The following is a 21,161-nucleotide window of genomic DNA, read 5'->3' as shown; positions in this document are numbered from 1 at the left end:
GCCGTCTCTCGGCGATGCGAAGCGACCCGGACATCTTCACAGCCCTCCTATGCCTCCACACTTTCCAAGAGTTTACCCACCGAGTCGTGGGAAGATCTGCAGTGGGGTGTGCAACCAGTCGTGCTAACGCGAAATCTCAGTCTCGCCATTTGGAGCCAACCGCCCCCAAAGCTGTGATGAACAAGCGGACTGGCGACGTGATCGGGCCCCGTGGTCTCAACTCTCAAATGAAGGAGCGCTTGTCAGTGGTGAGCCTTGAGGGGTCTGCTAGCCTGTCAAATGGCAGCATTGGTCTTCTTGGTCAAGGGCTCGGCGGAGTGCGTGATCAATGAGATCGATGCGTGCGATGCAGCGGAGGTCGCCAAGCAACACGGTACCGATTGGAAGGTGAGTGCAGACAATTGGCACGGTGCAAGCAGAAAGGGATTGCACGGTACGTTCCTCGCTGCCCTCCTGTGTAAAACGCTCTCTTCCAGCCGAGGACAACCAGCAATCTCTTCGCGGTAGTGACCAATATATCACGTTTACCGACAAGGCGCATACAGATGAAGGTCCTCCTCCGGCAATGCGTAGCCCTTTGCCTCTCGCCTGGCTTGAACGCCAATTTCCCCTAATCAACTCAGATTACCACCAGCTATTCTGGGAGGCCTGGTAGAGGGTCGCCCACCTGTTTTTGTGGCCATGACGAAGCCTTGATGTTGGTACCTGTGCGAGGCGGTGCGACCCGCTGCTAACCCGTCGAGACCGTCACCGAGGCCATTGCCCTCGCCCTCGCCGAACGGCGTTGTGTAACCACCATCAAGGAATTGCTGACATCGCACAACATGAGAGGCGCGACGTCCTCCCTCGGACCAAGACAGTGTTCAACCATTGCTTCGGACGCGACCATGTCCTTGCTGACCGTCAGCAGGCTCGGGCGGCATTTTTTTTTGTCCCATTCAACCTCATATTGATGCTTTGATAGACGCATCGCGCTACATGAGACGGAATCGCGGCTTGCCGTGCAACCTTACAGAGATCGACCAACAGGCGGCGAGCCAGGCCGGCTCCGGAGGTCCTTCACAAGGCCGAACGCCGGGGTATCCCGCCTCGGCAGAGCCGATGGCGTCTGATCACCTCGTGCAACAAGCGCCATCCTTGGCGACCGCTTTCCGAAGCCTTTGAAGATTTGCTCACCTGATAGCTAACCTAGCTTGGGGTTGGCTTCGGAATGGCCCTAATTTTGATGGCCCGCGACAGAGCTGTCCGTTTGTGTCGAAGGGCATGCTTAATTCGGGCTCCACCCGGCTGATATCAAGCGATCGCCCAGCTTGCGGGAGGGCAGATCCTCGCTCGCAAGACTCTGCTGGTTCCGGTCATGTGTTAGTTATGAGAACCCGTTTTGCGACAAGTGCGCTGCGACCGTCAACATGGGTCTCGCGTGGACGACGTGAGAGACGACAGCCGAACCCCTAGAAGGTTACACTGCGTTTCCGAGCTCTGGACGAGATAGTCAAACGACGGCATGGTTAGTTTGTCAACCCTCGTCCTCGCGACACAAAAGCGAACGGACAAGCCGCGGCTCAATCATTTCTGTCCCCAACAAGGTCCGTCCGTGTCGAGGATTGCTTGATTCCGATGATGACTCTGGCTGGTTGCTCGGCAGTTGACGGCCACCGGGCCTATTGCTGGCCGCCGGGTCATCAACTGAGGGCGGCGCGTCCTCGCATGACGGTCAGTTCAATTGGATATGCGGCCCAGAAGTTGCCGATCGGCGGTCGTGTGATAAATGTCATGCGTCGAGATATGTCTCCTCGCCTGTACCTGGAGTTGCTCGAGTCAAAGACAATTAGGATTGTGGAGGAGCACGACCAAGGGATCGGACAGTGCGAACGCGTCGCCTTGCAGAAATCTGTTCGAAGATGGCCAAGCGAATCGAAGCAGAAGGAGGATCCCTGCGAAAAGGCCAAAAGCGGGTCGGCTTTTGGACCAGCAGGCAGCGAGAGTGCCAGGAGTGGCAGGGGCCGCCAGGAACACGCTGTGGCTCCTCGGCTCACACACCTGGCCCCTTCCTGCATCTCTTGGCCGTTCCGTCAGCCCCCCGCCCCTCCATCATGGCTGGACCCTTGGCGGGCCCGGCCCCGGTGACTGCAAAGTGTTGCCTCCCCCAATGAGAGATCGCAGCCGTCGACCCAAGTTCGGGAAGAGGCACATTTTCAAGAGCAAGGCAGGGCAGCGACCACCCATATCGCATCCACTCTGCTGCCCGCGATGGAACAGGGCCCCGCATGCCCGCTCCGGAGCAATTGGCCAAAATGGTTGGTCCCCTGCTGGCTCGGTCGGCCCACCTTGCGAAATGGCACTGCCAGGTTCTCTTGCGCTCCGTGTTCTGTTGCATTGCGATGAGAGGCTCACACCTGTCCCTCGCCCCCCTCCCCGGCCGAACCACGCCCCCCCCCAGGGTGCCAGGCTCCCCAAGGTCCCAGGGGCTGTCGATGGGGGGAAGAGGGAAGATCTTGACAGGATCCATTGTACATAATGTTCCACACCCCTCAACCGCGATTCCCTGTCTCTCGATTCTCACTTTTTTGGAAATCCTCCCCTTTTGTTTCCCTTCTCCCGTCGGTGGCAACCATCTCGAATTCCCTCCTTGTTTGAGACCCGGCTCGCGCACACGACAGCACCAAACTTGACACCCTCGCTAGCATTCTCGAACAACGACACCAAAATCGATACTTGTGTGTGTGTTTCTTTGTACCATATCAACAACCCGATCAGAGCAACTTGTAGGACCGGTATCCGAAGCTCGATGGGACGATAATTTCGTGGTGCCGCTCTTATACCTTACCACCCGACCGACCGACCGGATAACCTTGGCTGATATCGCCACGCGACCAAGTTGGGACGAACCGTTGGAGCTGGGTTTCGAGGCACGAGCTTGGGAAGTGGATTGGGACACACCAAACCAGGACCCGGCACTTTTATTTTTGGGAGGCACCTAAGCACGGCCGGGACTGCCGCCGTGCAAGTTAGAACGCCGCGTGGCGTGGGCGAAATCGAATTCTGATACAAGGGGCTTCGCGAATTCGACCACACGATGGCCAACGAAACGATGTCTTGCCCGCCGCCTTTCCTCCTGGATAGTCTCTACGGAGATGGTGGCTGTAAGTTGAGAACTGCGAAGCGGGGTGCGCCTGAGGCAACGGCTAACTTGGCGTTGCGCTGTAGTTTTGGAAGGACGGTTGTGTCAGGCGCTTGGCGATATCACTTGCTGTCTGCCATGCCCCCTCACAGACTGGGCGTATCCGGATAGCTTCCAGACCATGACCGAAGGGGCGAACTGGGTGGCTGTAGCGAGCACCGTCTGCTGCGTTTTCCTCCTTCTCTCGTGGGCTGTGCTGCCGGTCGAGAAGACATATAGGCATTATCTGAGCATCTGTCTCACCGCGGGAGTCATGTTCATGAATGTAGGCCACGCCTTCTCGCATCGCCCGCCTTCTAGGCTGATACTAACTTGCTCGCTAGCTTGGTTTCGTTCTCCCGCTCGCCGGCAACCCGGAGCAATGCTTTGACGACATCACGCCGAACTCGATGAGGACGGGTTCGTTGTGTGCGGCTTCGGGCTTCTTCCTCATCATGGGTGGCTGGGCCGGTGTGATGTGGATCTTCTTGCGCGCATTGTCCCTCCACCTCCAGATCTGCTGGCAACTGGTTGTTGGGCGGAACTTCATGTGGTTCGCTCAAGCTGTTGGCTGGGGAATCCCGGTCATCGGAGTTGTCATCGCCTTCATCCTCAGCGGTGTGTCGTTCCGCTTTGGGCCTACATGCCACATCAACCACAAGAACAGCTTGGCCGATCTCTGGATCCCATTGCTAGTCTTCGCTGGCTTGACTATCATTATCCAGTTCGCGACCTTTGGCTACTGCATCAAGGTCTACCTCGCCTCGCTCGCCGACAACAGCGCCTCGACCGAGGGTTCCGGCATGCCCTCATACACGAACAGCATCCGAACCATGACTCCGAAGCAGGCCTACCGCCGTGTGCGGCGCGTCATTGCTCTCCAGTGGAGAGGTATCGCTATTGTGCTCATCATCGTCGCCGACGTCATCTTCTTTTCCATCATCTTTGTCTTCCAGGACAACACGGTGGAGGCCGTGAAGCACGATCCCTCCATCGCACTCCCCTGGATTATCTGTCTGGCGAGCAACGGGGGCGACAAGACATTGTGCTTGGACGAAGCGAGCGGACTCGTCGTGAACATGGCGACGATTGGCGCCGTTCTGTTCCTCCTAGCGGTAAATTCCCTACTGTTCCCCTGTCCCTTGGAAATTCCGTTGCTGACTGTCTCGTGATTAGATCAACGGCATCTGGCTTCTCCTCCTCCTCGGCCGCTGGTCTATGGTCACTGGCTGGCGTGACCTGTTCACAGCGGTCCCTCAACGGAGCAAGAGAGAGTTCGTCTCAGTCGATGCGCGGCTGGACGATCTCAAAAAAGATACACGTTCGTACGAGATGCTGTCCCGGGACACCGGGAAGACCATGGACGATTCAGTAACACCCTCCGTAGTGACCCCCATCTCCCCGACACACGCGAGGTCGCCGACGGGGAGCCCGATAAACCATGATTATATGCAAATGCCCAATCCCGACGGACGCCGGACTCCTGACTATTTTGGAAATACCGCTCGGTATCACACTCCTGCGCGGTCGTTCTCGAGCCCGCGCCCACCCCAACAGACAGTAACGTGGGATGCCCGGGAAACCTACGCGAGGCCGACATCGCCGCCGTTCACACAGCAGCAGAAGGATCGATACGTCAACCCGCTGGGCATGAATAGGATATGAGATTTACGACGCCACACGAAATGTTCTTCTCTTCTCTTTCTCCTTCCGATAATACAACCGATAGCGAAAGAAGCATCGGTCCCAAGTTTCCCCCGGAAGTTCCGTCTCATCGACAACCTTCACCACCGAACGAGCGCTCGCCGAAGCGTATATATGGCAGTGTCTCGCCCCTGATCTAAATGTTGGAACTGCGAATCTTGCGACACCTATCGATTCACTTGCCACGAGTTTACGACCGATCTCCAAGAATTTGTGTCGCATATCCCTAGATTTTGCAAAGGATAGATTTGGGTTGGTCGCGTTATCTCGAGCAAAAACCTGGTCTGGTCGGGGTTTCACCAGGCTTGATGATCTGAATCATTCGGGATCCGGGGCAAACAGACATGCTCGGAACGGGTTGGCTGGCGTCGGAGAGATATACCAGAAGCCAAACGACTTACGGGCTCTGCGGATGTCTCGGGACGACTCAGTGCGGGTTGGGTGCGACGCTAAGACGCCACCCCGAGACGGACTTTTTAGCTCACCATCTTCGCCCCCGCACATATCACGTAGCGCCGGGTTATCGGGTTTCTGGATATTCAAAGTGTCGGTCGCATTGTCGATGGCTTTTATACCGGACGCCTATTGGCGGCGGTGACGGTAAAAAAAGCCGCGGTATCCGAGGCTTCCGGTCACGGGTGTTGAATGCGGGAAGCCCGGGATGCTTTTGGAACGGTAGACAATGGACGGGAGCCCGGACAGGCCGGATGAACCGGTTCGGCTTTGGGTTCGCACCGGCGCTGACTTCTTTTTGTTCTCTGCGGTGGAGACCCTGTGTACCATATATAATTCCTCAGGGCATCATCGCCCTGGGATGGTCTGCAGTACAGGGGCTGGGACTTGGTTAGACGGCGGTCGCAAGTGCTTTTCAGATACCAATACCTTATATTTCAATGCCGCTGGGTATTTTATACATTGCATTCCACTCACTCCCTGCATTCAAATAATCGGTCTATACTTGCCCGCTCCGCTGCTTTCGACAAGAACATACACAAATTCGGGGGCGGCATTTGGTTAACCCTGACTGGATGGGGCAGTCCGACTGTGCCGAGTAAGTCACGGGCTTGGTGAAGCCGGCAGCCTATACTGGGGAACCACTCCACCGGGTCTAGCGCATCGCACTTACACGGTTCCTATGTAGGCAGCTATCGTCGGACTGACTGCGGGCGGGTCGGCGTCAAGTAAGCGGCCAATCCTCTTCTCTAACTCTTTTGTCGTCCTTCGTCCTTCGTGTTTCGTTCCTCGCTTTTCGTGTTTCGTTTTTCGGAGCCTGCGGGAAAGCGTGGGCATGGCTTCCCTCCCTTTTTTTTCTTTATCTTTTTCTTGGTGCCAGGCCGGCGTATAAATATCTAGGATGGCCGATATGGCGAGTTGCCCGGGGCTCTGCTCTAGACTGCACGCTTTCAGATAGAGACGGCTTATGACAACAATACAGATTCACAACTGAATCCGGGGATGGGCATTATAGAAGCTAATGTTTAATCAACGCGAGCGAAGAACGCTATAATCAGTTACCTAGGTCGCCGGCTTCTCCCGTCATCATCCCTTTCACCTCGACCTAGAACTCGGTTGTACGAAGGAGGGAAATTGCGCCCTTATTTCTCCATCGGTTCTTCCATTTCTAGGTCGCTGCTGTCAAAAGATCAGGACCTACCTACCTGCAGTTGCGGCGCGCCCAATCCCGGCTTGATTGGGGGTTCAGCTCACCAACCCGGGCCTGCCAAGACCCGCAACTGCCCCCCGCGCCTCAAGCCTTAGCGAGCTCCGGCCGCCGTTACCCCCGGAACCATGTTCTTCCTCCCTCGCAGGAAACGCCCGGGGATCGTCCTCCCAATCTCAACATCAACACCACCACCACCACCACCACAACCACCATCACCAAAATCACAACCGCCATCATCAACCCCCCGCAACCTCATCCGCCGCCTACTCCACCTCAAACGCCGCCCAATGTTTCCCGTGCTCCTCCTGCTGGGCGCCGCCCTGGGCGCCCTCCTCGTGTACCTGTACCGAGCCGAGTCCCGGCTCCGACTGCCCTGGGTGCCCGACGCTGAGGCCCGGCTCTTCGCACAGCGGCCCTTGCCGCCCCCGCTCGACGACACCTTTCTCTCCTCGCCAAACTACACGCTGCCGCTGCGCACGCGGGGGCGCGACGTCATCGACGCTCGGGGCCGCCGCTTCAAGCTGGCGAGTGTGAATTGGTATGGTGCGTCGGATGAGTTGTTCGTCCCCGGGGGGCTGGATGTCAAGCACCGCGATGAGATTGCCCGGATGGTGCGCGTTCTGGGGTTTAATTCCGTGCGTTTGCCGTATGCGGATGAGTTGGTCTTGCGGAACCCGGTCGTGGCGCCGCATTTGTTGGCGGCGAATCCGGATTTGGTGGGGCGGAGGGCGATGGATGTGCTGGAGGCGGTTGTGGATGCGCTGACGCGGGCGGGGATCGCGGTGATTGTGAATAACCATATCACCAGCGCGACGTGGTGTTGTGGGGCGGATCCGTGTGATGCCGGGTGGGCGAACGACCACCTGCCGTCCATGATGTGCCGGGTGCGGCAGACGGAGGAGGAGTGGATCGAGCACTGGGAGGAGGTGATGCGGCGGTTTGTGGGCAACCCGCTTGGTGGTGGGCGCCGACCTTCGCAACGAGGTGCGCGGCGTGTGGTCACCATGAAGTGTGAACCGTTGGCGACGGCAGTCGAGCGCGCAGGCATCCGCTTGCTCAAGATGACCCCGGACTGGCTGATCATTGTGAGGCGGAACCGAGTCGCAGAACGACCTCACAGGCGTGGCGGGGCGGGCCCTTCGTGCTCGACTTGCCGCACCGCGTCGTCTACTCGGCCCACGTCTATTTGTGGAGCGGCTGGGGCAGCCTCGGCGGCCGTTACGCCCAGCGCACATTATCCCAGTTTCGTCCAGTCCATGCAACAAGAAATTGGCCCTACCTGTTCGAGGGGCGACATCGCGCCCGTGTGGGTGGGGAAGTTTGGTGCCCCCCCCAAACCCCGGCCAGGGTGATGCCATTTACTGGCGCAACTGGATGCGCTCCCTCAAAGCCCATTGATGCTGATTTTGGTTACTGGGCCATCACCCCGCGCAAGCCCAAGGACGATGAGAGGGAGTGTTCTCCCCTCGTTGAAGATGATTGGGCTACGCCTGTGTTGGATTACCGGATGAAGGATATGCCGGAGCTGATACGGGCGGGGGCCGATGAAGGGGGTAGAGAGGGGGAGAGGGACAGGTAGCTGGATATCCTCGAAAAGAGGTTCGAGTTGGGGGGGGGGGGGGGGGGGTTGGTTTAGTTTCCGTTTGGCGCTCGGGTGTTGCATGTCTTCCAACTCTGGGGGTTTCTTTTCGAAAACAAAACTCATGGCTCTTGGTAACACTCGGCAACTCTCACGAGGAGAGCATGGAGCCCAGGCGTTGTGGGCTTGGTACATACATACATAGATGGGGACCCGGGCGTTGTTGGGTTGGTTATGATAGGGTGGCCCAGTCTCCCTACCTAAGTAACGAACGGTAAAACTGTATTTTTGTTATTCCCACTCGATACCATCCAGCAGTCTCATAAACCTTACGTACCTACCCAGATAGAATTGGGTTCTTCAATATGGGAGGTACCTGATACATACATACTGTGCAGATCACATGATCTTGTGGCCAAATTGAAGCCAATGCAGGGCCACTCTGACTTCTTGCCACATGCCACATCCCGCATGGGCCTCTCTCATCGATTACCTTACCTAAGGTAGCTCAGACTCGCCTCATGAGCTCCAACATCACATCTTCCCTTCTGCCATCAAACATCAAAACACCACTGACTCACTGTGCATCTCCACGCTACCGATAGTATATATATTTCGAGGGGCATACCCCAAACATAAGACACTTTGAAACTCACAATTGCATTCCATCAGTATCACTATCACGCAACATACATACGTCTGCGAACAAACAATGGCCGACGCATACTCATCCTCTGACACTGAACTCAATCCTCGCAATAGACTGACGGATGTGAGTGAGACAGCTAAAAGGCTTACTAAGTTCCTCGGCGGCGAGCTCTATGTGAGCCCGACCGCTTTTGTCCAGACTGCCGAGAATCGGGTAAGTAGGCTCTTGAGGTATTGAAAGCTGTTGGAAGGAAGCATTCGGCTGTCTCTGCATCGCCGTCTATCCCGGCCATGTCCTCGCTCCAAGTGGCTTCGGCTAACCGGCTCGCACGAGCATAGTTCGGCTCCGCCGTTCTCGAAGACCTATATGCGTTTGTCCACGGGACACCCGAGGGACTTTCCGAGCCGATCGACCAAGAACCTGTGAATGACGAGGAAGACGGAGACGATGAGTCTGAAGACGAGCTCTTCGATCAAGCCGCGAATGAATGGGCTCCGCACCCTGATATAGGGCTCGAGACCCACCATGCGGAACACGGCTTCCCGAGAATCGCGGTCCTGAGGAATAACCTCACTGCTCTTTCACAGCGGTACAACGTAAGTCACCTAGCTAGACGTGAGAGTTATACCAATTCTGAGCCGAGTTCACTATACAGCTTTATTTTGCGGCCTATCAAGACCGAATCTACGTATATCAACCGCGCAGGACCAGCCCCCAAATCCTGCCCCCTCCGACTCTTATTCTCCATCCGCAGCCGTCTAAATGGGCCCGGCGATGGCCCCAGGGGATGGACCACCGTTTTCCTCACCAGGTCAACCATATAATCGTGGGGAACCTGGGGGACTTCGAGATCGTCCTGTTGGCTTACGACGACGGCGACACGCTGGCGTACTATACACACAGCATCGTCCACCACATCACGCAGAGCAGCGACCGCACGCGCAGCCCCGGCGCCTCCTCGACCTCTAAAAGGAGGTATCCGAAACCCTTCTTTCACGACAATGTGGGCGAATCGGCTTGGGGACTTGCCGTCCACGAGAAGTCCAGGTTGATTGCCGTCAGTTCGAACCTCCGCGAAGTTACCGTATTCGCCTTTGCGCTTGCCCAGCGAAATGGATCCTCCCTGCGCCGCACCGAGCACCGCCCCATTCCGGCACACTCTCTGCTCGGGGTTCAAAAAGACCTCCGCTCGAGGTCGAGGGAATGGAGAATCGTCCTCCCGCTCAACCCCGACGGCGGCAATATCCCCAATGTGTCCTTCACGGATGATGAAATGGGCGACGCAGAAAAGGTCGTTGCTAGGGACGTCTCGGGAGCTCTGTGGTTCTTAGATATCTGGAGACTCGGCGTCCCCCACGTCCGGTGGCGCGACACGTATGGGAAACCGCGACTGCCAAACCTGTATGTATATGGGTTTGGTTGCCCGCCATGTATTGAGGCTAACTATAACTTTGCAGTTATAACGGCTGGGGCGTGCTGGTGCTTCCCTATAGCAGCTTCCGGCCGACGAATTCGAGCAGCGAAACGCTGGGCATCCCCAGGAACCGGGTGGTTGTCCTCAGGAGAGACATCCGCAGCCACAGGATATATCTGGATGTACATTACAGCACATGCCTGGATATAACCTGCAGCCTGTACTACCTGAAGGGGTTCTCGCCGAGCTTTGAAACCCTGCACCAGCTGGGCCAGGGTCCCTTTCAATACTCGACAAAACACAAGTTGTACGGGCACGGAACTTCTCAAGAGGACGAGGAGGACGAGGTCGACGACGAGAGCGAGAGCGAGCTCGACGGTGAAGGGAGCTCGCAAACGACAAGCGAGCACACAACCATCACGGTGCCAAACCGCGATTTGACCATCACTAACATAGCCCACGACAGTTCATTCGTTGAGAAATCCTATCCTAAAGCGCCAAGGTTCCAGTTGGCCGGGTGTATCATCCCCAACCCCTGTGAACTATTGATACTCGACGACGGCCCCGACCAGCGTGTCACCTTCGCCCGGTATTGCAGGGTGCTGAAGCGCGTGATAAGCGTTATAGAGTACGCCACGGCCGGGGACCTCCCCCGCCACCTAGCCAGGACGCACGGCCTGCTACGTGCCTGCACCGGCGACGTGGCGTTCCAGCCCTTCGACCTCGCATCACCATACATCCAGTTCCGATTGCTCCTCACCGAGCAGTGCCACCCGGTCCCCTCCGCCCAGCCCTGGGACCTGCACCCCACGTACGCGGAGCGCATCAACATGCTCCACCACGTGCCCGAACTGAGCCTGGTCGTCGTCGGCTCGGCCATGGGGCGCGTCGCCCTACTCACTCTAACCAAGGGCCCCCGCTGCCCCGGCATGGGCAATCTCCGGTACGGCTTCCGCGTGGACTACATCCTACCGCACAAGTTCGAGGAGGCCGCGTCCGTCGCCGGCATCGGCGGGAACGGGCGCTCCGTCCAGCCCTTGTGCACCCTCATCGGCGTCGCCATCGGCCCCGCCCCGCGCGGAGCCGGGCTGAAGCTGCCGCCCCCGGACATCGACGCCAACGGGAATGCAGTGTCCCGTACATACCGCCTGATGCTGCATTATAAGGATCATACGATCATCATGTATGATATCAGGCGGGATCAGGAGGAGTTGTTGGTTTTCTGAGTTGGCACTGCGGAAGAAGTACCGTGCCCTCCCTGGATGGCGGCGGGCCGGGTGCGGCGAGTTCGGAGCCTCGTCTAGGACGGCCGTTCAACGTGCGGCACGGTACTTTTTGGATGTCGAGTTGCCCCGGGGGTGTCTTGTACGGCTGGACTGGGAGGAGAGCCCTGGGGGAGGTCGGCCGAAAGCGCTGACGGAAACTCGACATCCACGCGGGTCGACTGGGTTGGCTTTCTTTTTGGGGTTGGCTTGTCTTTTTGGTTTTTTTTTTTTTTAGGTTTTTTTTTGGTTATCTCTCTCTGGGTTATCTTTTCTTTTGGGGGGGCGGTTGGGTTTCACTTGTCTGGTTTCAAATCTCGGGCTCTCCTTCACTTCATTCCTAGGCTGTTTGGCGTGGCGTAACAATGGGGCGGGTTGGGTGGAAGGATGGCATAGGTTGACAATATTCTGGTTCTGCATTTCTAAACTGGATATGTCTCTTTATTTCTCTTTTTTTTTTTTTTTTTTTCTTTTTTTCCCCTTTTTTTTTTTATTTTGTCTTTTTCAATTTGGATATAGGTAGCGGGTGGCTTTGGATGGCATTTTTTGGAGTCGGGATGGATTCGGGGGATGGATGGGTAAGGTCAGGTTAAGAGCATCAGCCGGACGCATTCTCGGAGTTCTAGGCAGGCATACAGGCAGACTTAGCCACCACCACCAGTGGATTTCTCTTGACGAGCGAATAACAGGAGCTGTTTTCTTGATATTTGATAGCGGTGGCTTACCTACCTACTTTCTTGCAGCACAACCCACTCAACGGTGGGTGTGTAAAAACCGCTGTACAAAGCATACTGCGCTGTCTGTCCCATACATCCATCCACCCAAACCTAGACAATAGCCCCTCGGACATGTCGGCATTAGACCTCGGCTCGATCTTGCTTCGACCGTCCCTGAGACAAAGACCGTTGACCGGAACAGTGGTCACAGCACCTAGCGCAGCATGTGATGGAAAACCTCGGCCTGTATGTAACTTTTGCGAACGAAAAAGAAGCCGCGTGGGGTGCGCTCAGGACCGCGCTTGTCATGGTGGTTAATGGGCTCGGTCGCCTCACCGAGAGCAGAGGTACTCGTGAGTCCCTCCTTGCTAGCCGACGCCCTGATCTTGATCTTGAGCGGGACGAAGCGGGATTACGAGGATGGTTTCGCCCCCCAGACTTGCTAGAATCGAACCTGAACCGGAAGGCTACAGCCGGGGAACGAGATTGGATCATTGATTCATCTCCGCGCTGACGGCTACAGTGTGCTATTCTTCGCCTGTCTCGTTGTCGGGATGTCCGATTCTTGAGACCCACGTCTTCTCATCAACAATGGTCCATATTGGGGGTATAGCGGGTACGAATACCTCCCTGGGCACGTATTGCGGATTCCCATCGATGGATGTACATACAAGTACATCCTCCCCAGACACGCCAGAGTCGGGCTTTCTTACCAACGAGGCGGTCCGAAACCCCCAGTGCTCCGCCGGCTTCGGCAGTGGAAGGGACGGAAATGCATGAAATCCACCGCGTGGGGACCGGAATGCACCGTATCTCCTTATCGAATAGGGCTGGACCACCCACGGGGCCCGTGACAGTGGGAAAACATAAATAAATGCCAAGTCCTCCCCCCTTCCCGTCCCGCCTGAAGGCAAGAACTTTCGAACGAGACGTCAGGCAACATTTCTCAGCTCGCTTCGACCAGGCCGCATAACCGCGCGAAGGTTGATTGATGACGGGCGTTCTCGGGCTGCTGGCTTTCGGTGGTTGTGTGGGCGGGGAGGGAGGCGAGGTTGGTTGGGTTTCCTGCCGCCGTTCATTGGGCCTTGACGACAAGCAGATAAGGCCTATCTCTTGGCAGAGCCGGTTCCCGCTTCCCTCGGAGAATCGCCTACGGTACCCAGAGCCGGGGTCAAGGGTGTTGCAACCCGAAAAGAGCATGCGACAGGAGGGAAGCAGATTCTGCTGGTTTTTTTGACACCGGGGTTTTTGATGCCATTGCGGGAAGAGTTGAGAATGGCATCGTATTTTTATTGGACTCATTCAAGTCAGGCAGAGAGGGTCGACACCGTGTTTTCGGTCCAAAATCATCCAGTTTCTAACGATCATTCGGCCTTCAGGGTTCGGTGAGTCTTGAATTCCAGCTTCAAGTCTCGGAGGAATCCATAAATTTCAAGAGGCCGCCGGACTTGTCAATATTGTGGCAACTGATTGAAACGATTTGCAAAGACCACTCAGCAAACAGTCAGTCAGCGCAGTGATTCAAATTTCCTGTCCCAGAACCGGCGACTCCACTTGATAAGCTGCACCAGGGCTCCCCGGCATGAAACGCGTGGAAGATCTCGAGAAAAGAGCGGGTCGACAGATAAGAGAGATCCGGACTCGTGATTCGCCTACGAGTCCCTCCCGCTTGGGTTGGAGGCTGCCACTCCAGAACCCCGGACTGAGCCTCAACAGAAACGATTTCGTAACAGAAACTCATGGCCCCACGCTTCCCGGCTTGGCCTCTGGTTCGACGGCTGGCGCTTCGCTGCCCCATTCCAGCCCCATGCGATCGGGAAAAACCGCTGTTGGGCACCGGGTCAACTCGTCATGCCCTGCCGTTAGCGGACCTTGGAAGCCTGATGGCATTGACGAGGGCGGTCGAATTGCGGGGGCAGACTCTCCGATTCAGGGCGGGAGGGCGGTCGAGAGGGTGTCAATTGGGCAATCCATTGCCTTTTTTTTTTTTTTTTTTTCGTTTCTCGCGGCAGTGGGATGATGTACTTTGAATTCTCAGCTGAAAGGGTGGTGTGCCAAGGTTACGGCAAGGCGAGTCGCCCTGCAGCAAGACCCCCGACCTGATTGCCAAGATCCATTGGTCAGTGGGGATGGGAACAAACGATTTCGACCACTTTCAACTCTCAACCTAGGTAGCTATCTCAATTCCATGCGATCGGGTGACGACATCGACAATGCAATAGCCCTATGACGCTCAGCCGTGGATGGCAGATTCGAATGTCTTACAATACCCCCCCACTTTCGGCGCCATGGAGAGGGGGAACAAAACATTGAACATGCGCACACATGACATCAACGCGGGAATGAGAGAAGCTGCATATCCGCCATGCCTCCTCTCTCTCTTGGCATGTTTGATGCGGTTAGAGTCTCCATTGTCTTGTTGCTCACTCGATATCAGCTCTTACACTCTTGCACAGTAAACGCACTTTCAATAATGAGTACGAAGTACATGGCGAGTTTATCAGACGGGGATCGAGATCCAAGTCAATGATGACGCCCATGTGGGGGTCTCTCTCGAAGCCCCGTCTGGCAGACTTTTAATGCTCTGCTCGTCCGTCATGTCGCCCTCTTTGACGTACTGAGACAATGAGAATCTGGCTTGGAATGCTAAACATGCAACTTTTTGACAGACAGGCACTTCACACCTGCATCCGCGATCCAGAACGGCAGCGGTACATCAGGTACGAACGCTGGTACCGTCGCAGCCCGCAGAGGTGGGACCGAGCCAGCTCCGGGAGAACGGGGGTGCCCTCCCACACACAATGCACTGGGACGCCACCCATCCCGGGCCCGCTAACCGTTTTCAGAAGCGTTGGATAAGGTTCTTGGGGGACCCCAGACTGGCGGGCTGACCGTAGATGAACTATGGACCTCCGGAAAGGTTCCAGCCAGATCATCAGAGCTAGATTGCGATTTTTGATTTTTGCTGCGCCCGCGATCCCACCCGGGTGAAACAGGGCAACGGGCAAACGGGCAGTCGGCAATTGCCTAGGCAATGGGCAATGGGCAACGGGGGCGGCTTTGATTGTGCGTTGGCTCCGAAAATAGGATGATGGCAGGCGCAACCCACGGCGCCCTTCACAACCTCGGATCCTCTCACCCATTTCGGGGCAGAGTCCCACGCGAGACAGTGGGTAACTCACCAAAACAAATTCCATGCAACTAACAAAAAACTTGTGGGCGGTCGGGCGAGCAGGCACGCAGGCTTCTCCGTCCGGGATCGCATGCACGCCCGCACCTCACCCGCATGCATTGCATGGGTGGGTGGATGGGCCGATGGGACATGGGGACAACGGGGACATGGGGCACTTCCATTCTTGTCAAGTTTCCTTCTCCTTCCCTTGTTTGTGTAGACCACTCACACACGCAGAGACGTACCTGCCGAACACCGCCGCCAGGACCCGGAATCTTGTCGCTCCCCACTCCTCGGGACTGATAGCGCCCTTGACTAAGGTGAGATGAAAGGTCGGGTATGGAGATAAGGTAACATACACAGTACATACAGTAGCAATGGCCCCCCTGCCTCCTAGATCTTGTCTCTTTTTTTTTCTTATATACCTTTGCTCTTGTCCCACCTTTGATCGCGCTTGATCACTTTCCCATCCCGTTGTTGTTGTTGTTTTTGTGAAGCCCTGTTTCCGACACCGACTTACCGAGTCCCCAGTTCCTAATCCCTATAACGACACCCCCCTTCACTTCGGCTTCCCTCCCTCCTCGGTGTGGTTCCTGTGAGAATTGAACTCCCACCCTAAATAATCACGACTCCTCCTCCTCCTCGCCGTCGCCATCCTCCGTCCCCGACACATCAGCAGCAAATCCCCCAATCGCCACGGTCCGCGGAGGACCCTTCTTCCTCCTCCTCTCTCATCTCCCCCCTCCCCCCCCCGCCGCCGCCCACCATGTCGACCGCCGACGATAGTAGCGGGAATGTCGGCACCGACCCAACCGTCCACGACCTCAACGCGCCCTTCAATGCCGGCGACCAAGCCTACATCATCGTGTCGGCGGCCATGGTCCTGCTTATGGTGCCCGGTATCGCCTTCCTCTACTCGGGCCTCGCGCGGCGGAAATCGGCCCTCTCACTCATATGGGTGACTGTCATGTCGTTTAGCGTCGTCGTCTTCCAGTGGTACTTTTGGGGGTACTCGCTCGCCCTAAGCAACACCGCCACCAACGGCTTCATCGGGAACTTGGATAAATTTGGCTTGCGGAACACACTAGGCGAACCGAGCCCCGGCTCACCGCTGATTCCGGAGCTTCTGTATTCGTTTTACCAGGTACGGAAAAACATCCCTAACATTGCCAGAAATGGAGGCTGGAGGACGGAGGACGCACGATGAAAGTTGCGGAGGCGGCGAGAGAAAGTTCAAAAAGTTTAGGGGGAAGGGCTAACGCGGGATCATGGGTCAATTTAGATGCAATTTTGCGCCGTCACCGCTGCCCTCGTCATCGGAGCCACGGCTGAACGCGGCCGCGTCGTCCCCGCCATGGTTTTCACCTTTTTCTGGGCCACTCTCGTCTACTGCCCGCTCGCGTACTGGGCCTGGGGCGCCAACGGGTGGGCCTTCAAGTACGGCGTTCTCGACTACGCCGGCGGCGGCCCCGTCGAGATCGGGTCGGGCGTGTCAGCGCTGGCATACTCGTGGGTGCTCGGGCGCCGCAACGAGAAGATGATGCTCAACTTCCGTCCGCACAATATCTCGCTCATCACCCTCGGCACCATCCTGCTGTGGTTCGGCTGGCTGGGCTTCAACGGCGGGTCTGCCTTCGGCGCTAACCTCCGCGCCACCATGGCCTGCTGGAACAGTTGTCTGACGGCCATGTTCGCCGCCATGACCTGGTGTCTCCTGGACTACCGCCTGGCCAAGAAGTGGTCGCTCGTCGGCTGGTGCTCGGGGACCATCTCGGGGCTCGTGGCCGCCACGCCAGCTGCGGGAGTCATCACACCGTGGGCGAGCATCATTCTCGGGGTGGTGGCCGGCGTAGCCTGCAACTTCGGCACCAAGATCAAGTTCATGATCGGCATCGACGACGCGATCGAAGTGTTCTCCGAGCACGGCATCGGCGGCATTGTGGGCCTCATCTTTAACGCGCTCTCCGCACCCGAGTACATCATCGGCCCAGACGGTGTCAATATGGGTGCCGCGGGCGGCTGGCTCAACCACAACTACCGCCAGCGATACATCCAGGTCGCCAACATTTTGGCCGCCTGCGCCTACACGTTTTTCATGTCGGCCATCATTGTGAAAGCCATCGACCTTGTCCCCGGCTTACACCTGCGCGCCTCGTCCGAGGCCGAGCTCCTGGGCATGGACGACGACCCAGCACGGCGAGTTTGCCTATGACTACGTCGAGGTATGTTTTTATCCCCCCCCATTCCCCACATAACCAACCCAACCACAGCCCACTAATTCTGCCCCGTTCAGGTCCGACGCGACTACCTAGCCTGGACGCCCGCCGAGCGCGACCCCAAGGAGGACGGCGTGGTGGTGGTCCCGCAGCACGGCATCGCCGGCCACCAGGACCTGGCCGAGAGCGCCCGCCTGCGCGCCCCCGGCACCGGCTCCTCTTCTGAACACCACCCCCCCCACCCACCACAGTAATGCTAGCCATAAGGGGGGCAGCGGGAGCGGGAGTGTGCCGGCTACGCCGCCGCCGGAGAGGGATTTGGAGGTGCACAGCAAGTTGGGGGTCGTGCCCGAGGGGGAGCTCGGGGGGTTGAGTGAGAAGACGGTTGTGGAGGCGACGCAGTGATTTTGGCTTTTTGGGTTGGTTGGTTAGTTGGTCGATCGAGCGTGTTGCTGGTGTTGCTGTTGTTGCTCTTTTTTGGGGGTATATCCGGGGATTGGGAAACCTGGCTTTTGGCTGGCTGGCGTGGGCGTGGGAGTTGGGGCGATTAACTAACTTGGGTTTTCTTTTTCTTTTTTTCACATTTCCTTTTCGGGTTTGTCCCTCTTGCCCTTTGCTTGGGGACGCGATCAAATCGATTGATTGCACTTTTCAGGTTGTTGCCGTGCCATATTGTGCCGTGCCGTGCTGTGGGATGGGTGCTAAAAGAGGGCGCCAGGTCGCCTGCTGCTGCTGCGCTGTTAACCTTTATATACCATTACAGACTTATTTATTACTTATTACCTACATACTTACCTCCCTATCCGCGTGCTTGTTTACTTACCTTACATTTTCATCAACCTATGGATACCGCGGTGCAGCAGGATCGATATTTTGGAGACGAGGTTGAGATTCGTGTATTGGCCAGGGCCGCCATAGGGCGAGGAGGTCTTAGGGGGAGGCACCGGTGATAGGGGTGGTCTGTGAGGGTTGGTTCTCGGCAGAGGGGCTACTTTGTACCTCGTTGCAGGTTGTTGCATGCTAGGGGGTACTTGTGGTCTGGGTTGGGGCGTTGCACTGTGGTACGCATCTCGGGAGCAACGGTGCTGGTGACATGGCGGATATGAACGGAAGATGGGAGTGCAAGGGGACGGACCTGGGATTCCTCGGCAGCGGGAGGAATGGGCGCTGGGCGAGCAATGTTTTTGATGATGGCCCCGGGGGTATGTATAAATGGCCATGTTGTTGTCGATCCCGGCCGTTCTACACCAACCCCATCAGTCTAGTCGGCCAGGCCGGGCTAGTGGGGCCGATGCACCCCCGGTGTCCGGACCGGCTCCGTCCTCCGGATGTGGGGTTCCGGGACATGCCAAGACGGAATGGCAAAATTGGATTGCCTAAACGGGTTGTTTGTGGATGAGATGAGAGAAAGCCATTATCGATATGTACATTAGCTTTGGAGGAGTATTGGAAAAAGATTCGGAGGTGCTGATTTGGACTGGGGCAGGACCCATTAGGGGGTGGCATGGTGAATTGCGTCCTGAATTCTATGGTGGCTTGCGTACCTAAGGAAACCAACTCAACTCCGTGTTCTATTTATTTAACACTAGATTATGGGATTTAAGGGCATAGAGCTTGATACGTTACCTAGCCGACATGATTGTTATGTCTTGAAATAATAGGTTATTCGGGGGCACTAGACGACTCTGAAGCCGGCTCAACGGTGGGTGTTGAATACCTACCCTAAACCACCTGGTTGGTGGCTTCGAGTGTCCCTGCGGCCATGTTTTGCAAACCCGTTGTTCGTCCGTGAGACCTGAGGCTCCTTAGTCCTAGCGAGCATGCTGGAAGGAGCGGCATATAGCCCGCCGGGTTGTGTTTACTTTTCAACAAATCCCACTAAGCTCTCGTGGCTCAGTGGTTTGGCTGCGAGTCGATTGTCCCTGGGAACAATAAGATCCTGTTTGTGATAATTGACTATAGCAGCACTTTTTTTTCGATCCCAGTTGATGACGCTTTTATTATTTTTCATGTTATTTGATCACAATTTTTGACTTTTTGACCGACCATAACGCGGCCAGTCAATTTGATCCGGGTCGAACTCAACCCAACATTTCTCGCTTAGTACCGCTAGCTTGATATATCTGACCCTTAGTTTATCTTTGTATTTAATGTCAAATTAGACATTTATAATTCTCTTTTCCGACATAGTCTAAACTAACTGGTACCAAGAGATCAAGGTTTGGTCAGCCCTGCTGGTCTGCCACGTGGGCACAGCTCGTCTCGGCGGTTATCATCACAATGTGATTGCCGCCCTGCTGAGCCCCCCGCCTTGGCTTGTTGGTTCTGTGATCCTTCTTGCCTCATAAGTCAAGTTGCACTCAACACACAACATTATTGGAAATACACTCACTCCCTTTATTCTTTCAATATATTTTTGTCGTGAGCTGACTGTGAGCCGGCCCCAGCCTGCTTGGGAGGTTCCCCGGATCTTAGATTCCGAAATCCATTCGTCGCGTCCCCTGTCGGCCAACTCCACCCAATCTCACAGTTCTCACGGCTTCATCTTCAGCCGAGGCTTCCACTCACCTCACTCTCCTTCCGACTCAACCATGTCACTTACCAATCGCCTCGGCCTCGGGTCGCAGGACCACGGCGAAAGCACCGGACTCATAGTAGCAGGAACTGCCATCGCTACCACCGTCGTGTTATCGCTCCTCCGCAGCTACCTCTCGCCGACGCAGCCCAAGGTCATCCGCTCACCCTTGCGCAGTGTTCTGCCTCGGCTCTCACAAGATGAATTCGATAAGCTCGAATACAAGCCCGACAACTTCCCCGGCGCACGAGATGTTGAGACTCCGGTACGTGACCCTGTATCACCACCCTAAACCACCAGCCACAACTGACTCACCCGCCTAGTACGGCTCCATTCGCGTCTATGAATGGGGGCCCCTGACCGGCGAGAAGGTTGTCTTCGTGCACGGAATTAGCACCTCCTGCATCACCCTCACCAAGCTGGCCAACGCCCTAGTCGAGGAGAAAGGCTGCCGCGTCATGCTCTTCGATCTCTTCGGCGCGGCTTCTCCGACAACCCCTCCGACCTGCCGCACGACGACCGTCTGTACACGACTCAGATCCTGATCGCGCTCGCTTCGTCGCCCGACCTCTCCTGGACGGGGCCCCAAGCCTTGCGACTAGTAGGCTACTCACTCGGCGGGGGCATCGCGGCGCATTTTGCAGCCGCCTTCCCGCATCTCGTCTCATCGCTCGTACTCCTAGCGCCGGCGGGGCTAATCCGGCCGGAGTCATTCGGCACGCTCACCCGCCTCATCTTCACCTCGGGGCTGGTCCCGCCGCGCCTGCTGACCTGGCTCACGCGCCGGCGCCTCCGCCGGCCCATCCGCTCGAGCGGCAAGCGCGGGAAGGCCGCCGCCGCCGCCGCCGCCTCCGCCGCCAACAGCACCAGCGGCACCCCCAACCCCAACCCACACCCCACCTCCTCCACAACCCCCAAACCCGACCCCGTCACCGCCGCCCTCACCGAAACAACCCGCCTCATCTCCGAAACAACAGACACCACCATCCCTCTCTCACGCGTCCTCCGCACCGTCCACTGGCAAACTAGCACCACCACGCGGGCTTCGTCC

General features: G+C 56.8%; 5 protein-coding genes across 5 annotated transcripts; all 5 read left to right on the top strand.

Moving 5' to 3' along the window:
- Positions 1-3,076: 3,076 nt before the first annotated feature.
- On the top strand, positions 3,077-4,825 carry CHGG_01864 (uncharacterized protein; the record flags this gene model as incomplete). The annotated part of the gene is made up of 4 exons (XM_001221084.1): positions 3,077-3,143; positions 3,274-3,446; positions 3,505-4,275; positions 4,337-4,825. The coding sequence occupies 4 exons, from the start codon at positions 3,077-3,079 to the stop codon at positions 4,823-4,825; spliced, it is 1,500 nt and encodes a 499-aa protein (XP_001221085.1).
- A 1,989-nt stretch (positions 4,826-6,814) lies between these two features.
- On the top strand, positions 6,815-7,879 carry CHGG_01863 (uncharacterized protein; the record flags this gene model as incomplete). Its single annotated transcript, XM_001221083.1, has 1 exon — positions 6,815-7,879. The coding sequence occupies one exon, from the start codon at positions 6,815-6,817 to the stop codon at positions 7,877-7,879; it is 1,065 nt and encodes a 354-aa protein (XP_001221084.1).
- A 939-nt stretch (positions 7,880-8,818) lies between these two features.
- Positions 8,819-11,395, top strand: CHGG_01862 (uncharacterized protein; the record flags this gene model as incomplete). Its single annotated transcript, XM_001221082.1, has 4 exons — positions 8,819-8,968; positions 9,094-9,351; positions 9,411-10,156; positions 10,213-11,395. The coding sequence occupies 4 exons, from the start codon at positions 8,819-8,821 to the stop codon at positions 11,393-11,395; spliced, it is 2,337 nt and encodes a 778-aa protein (XP_001221083.1).
- Positions 11,396-16,085: 4,690 nt separating this feature from the next.
- CHGG_01861 (uncharacterized protein) lies at positions 16,086-17,789 on the top strand (the record flags this gene model as incomplete). Its single annotated transcript, XM_001221081.1, has 3 exons — positions 16,086-16,463; positions 16,602-17,519; positions 17,613-17,789. The coding sequence occupies 3 exons, from the start codon at positions 16,086-16,088 to the stop codon at positions 17,787-17,789; spliced, it is 1,473 nt and encodes a 490-aa protein (XP_001221082.1).
- Positions 17,790-20,126: 2,337 nt separating this feature from the next.
- CHGG_01860 (uncharacterized protein) lies at positions 20,127-20,655 on the top strand (the record flags this gene model as incomplete). Its single annotated transcript, XM_001221080.1, has 2 exons — positions 20,127-20,375; positions 20,434-20,655. 2 exons carry the CDS (start codon positions 20,127-20,129, stop codon positions 20,653-20,655), a joined length of 471 nt encoding a protein of 156 aa, XP_001221081.1.
- Positions 20,656-21,161: the final 506 nt, after the last annotated feature.

The sequence above is a fragment of the Chaetomium globosum genome, genomic scaffold (genome assembly GCF_000143365.1).
Source record: "Chaetomium globosum CBS 148.51 scaffold_1 genomic scaffold, whole genome shotgun sequence".
Taxonomy (NCBI): domain Eukaryota; kingdom Fungi; phylum Ascomycota; class Sordariomycetes; order Sordariales; family Chaetomiaceae; genus Chaetomium; species Chaetomium globosum.
This window is presented reverse-complemented; position numbering and strand designations above follow the sequence as displayed.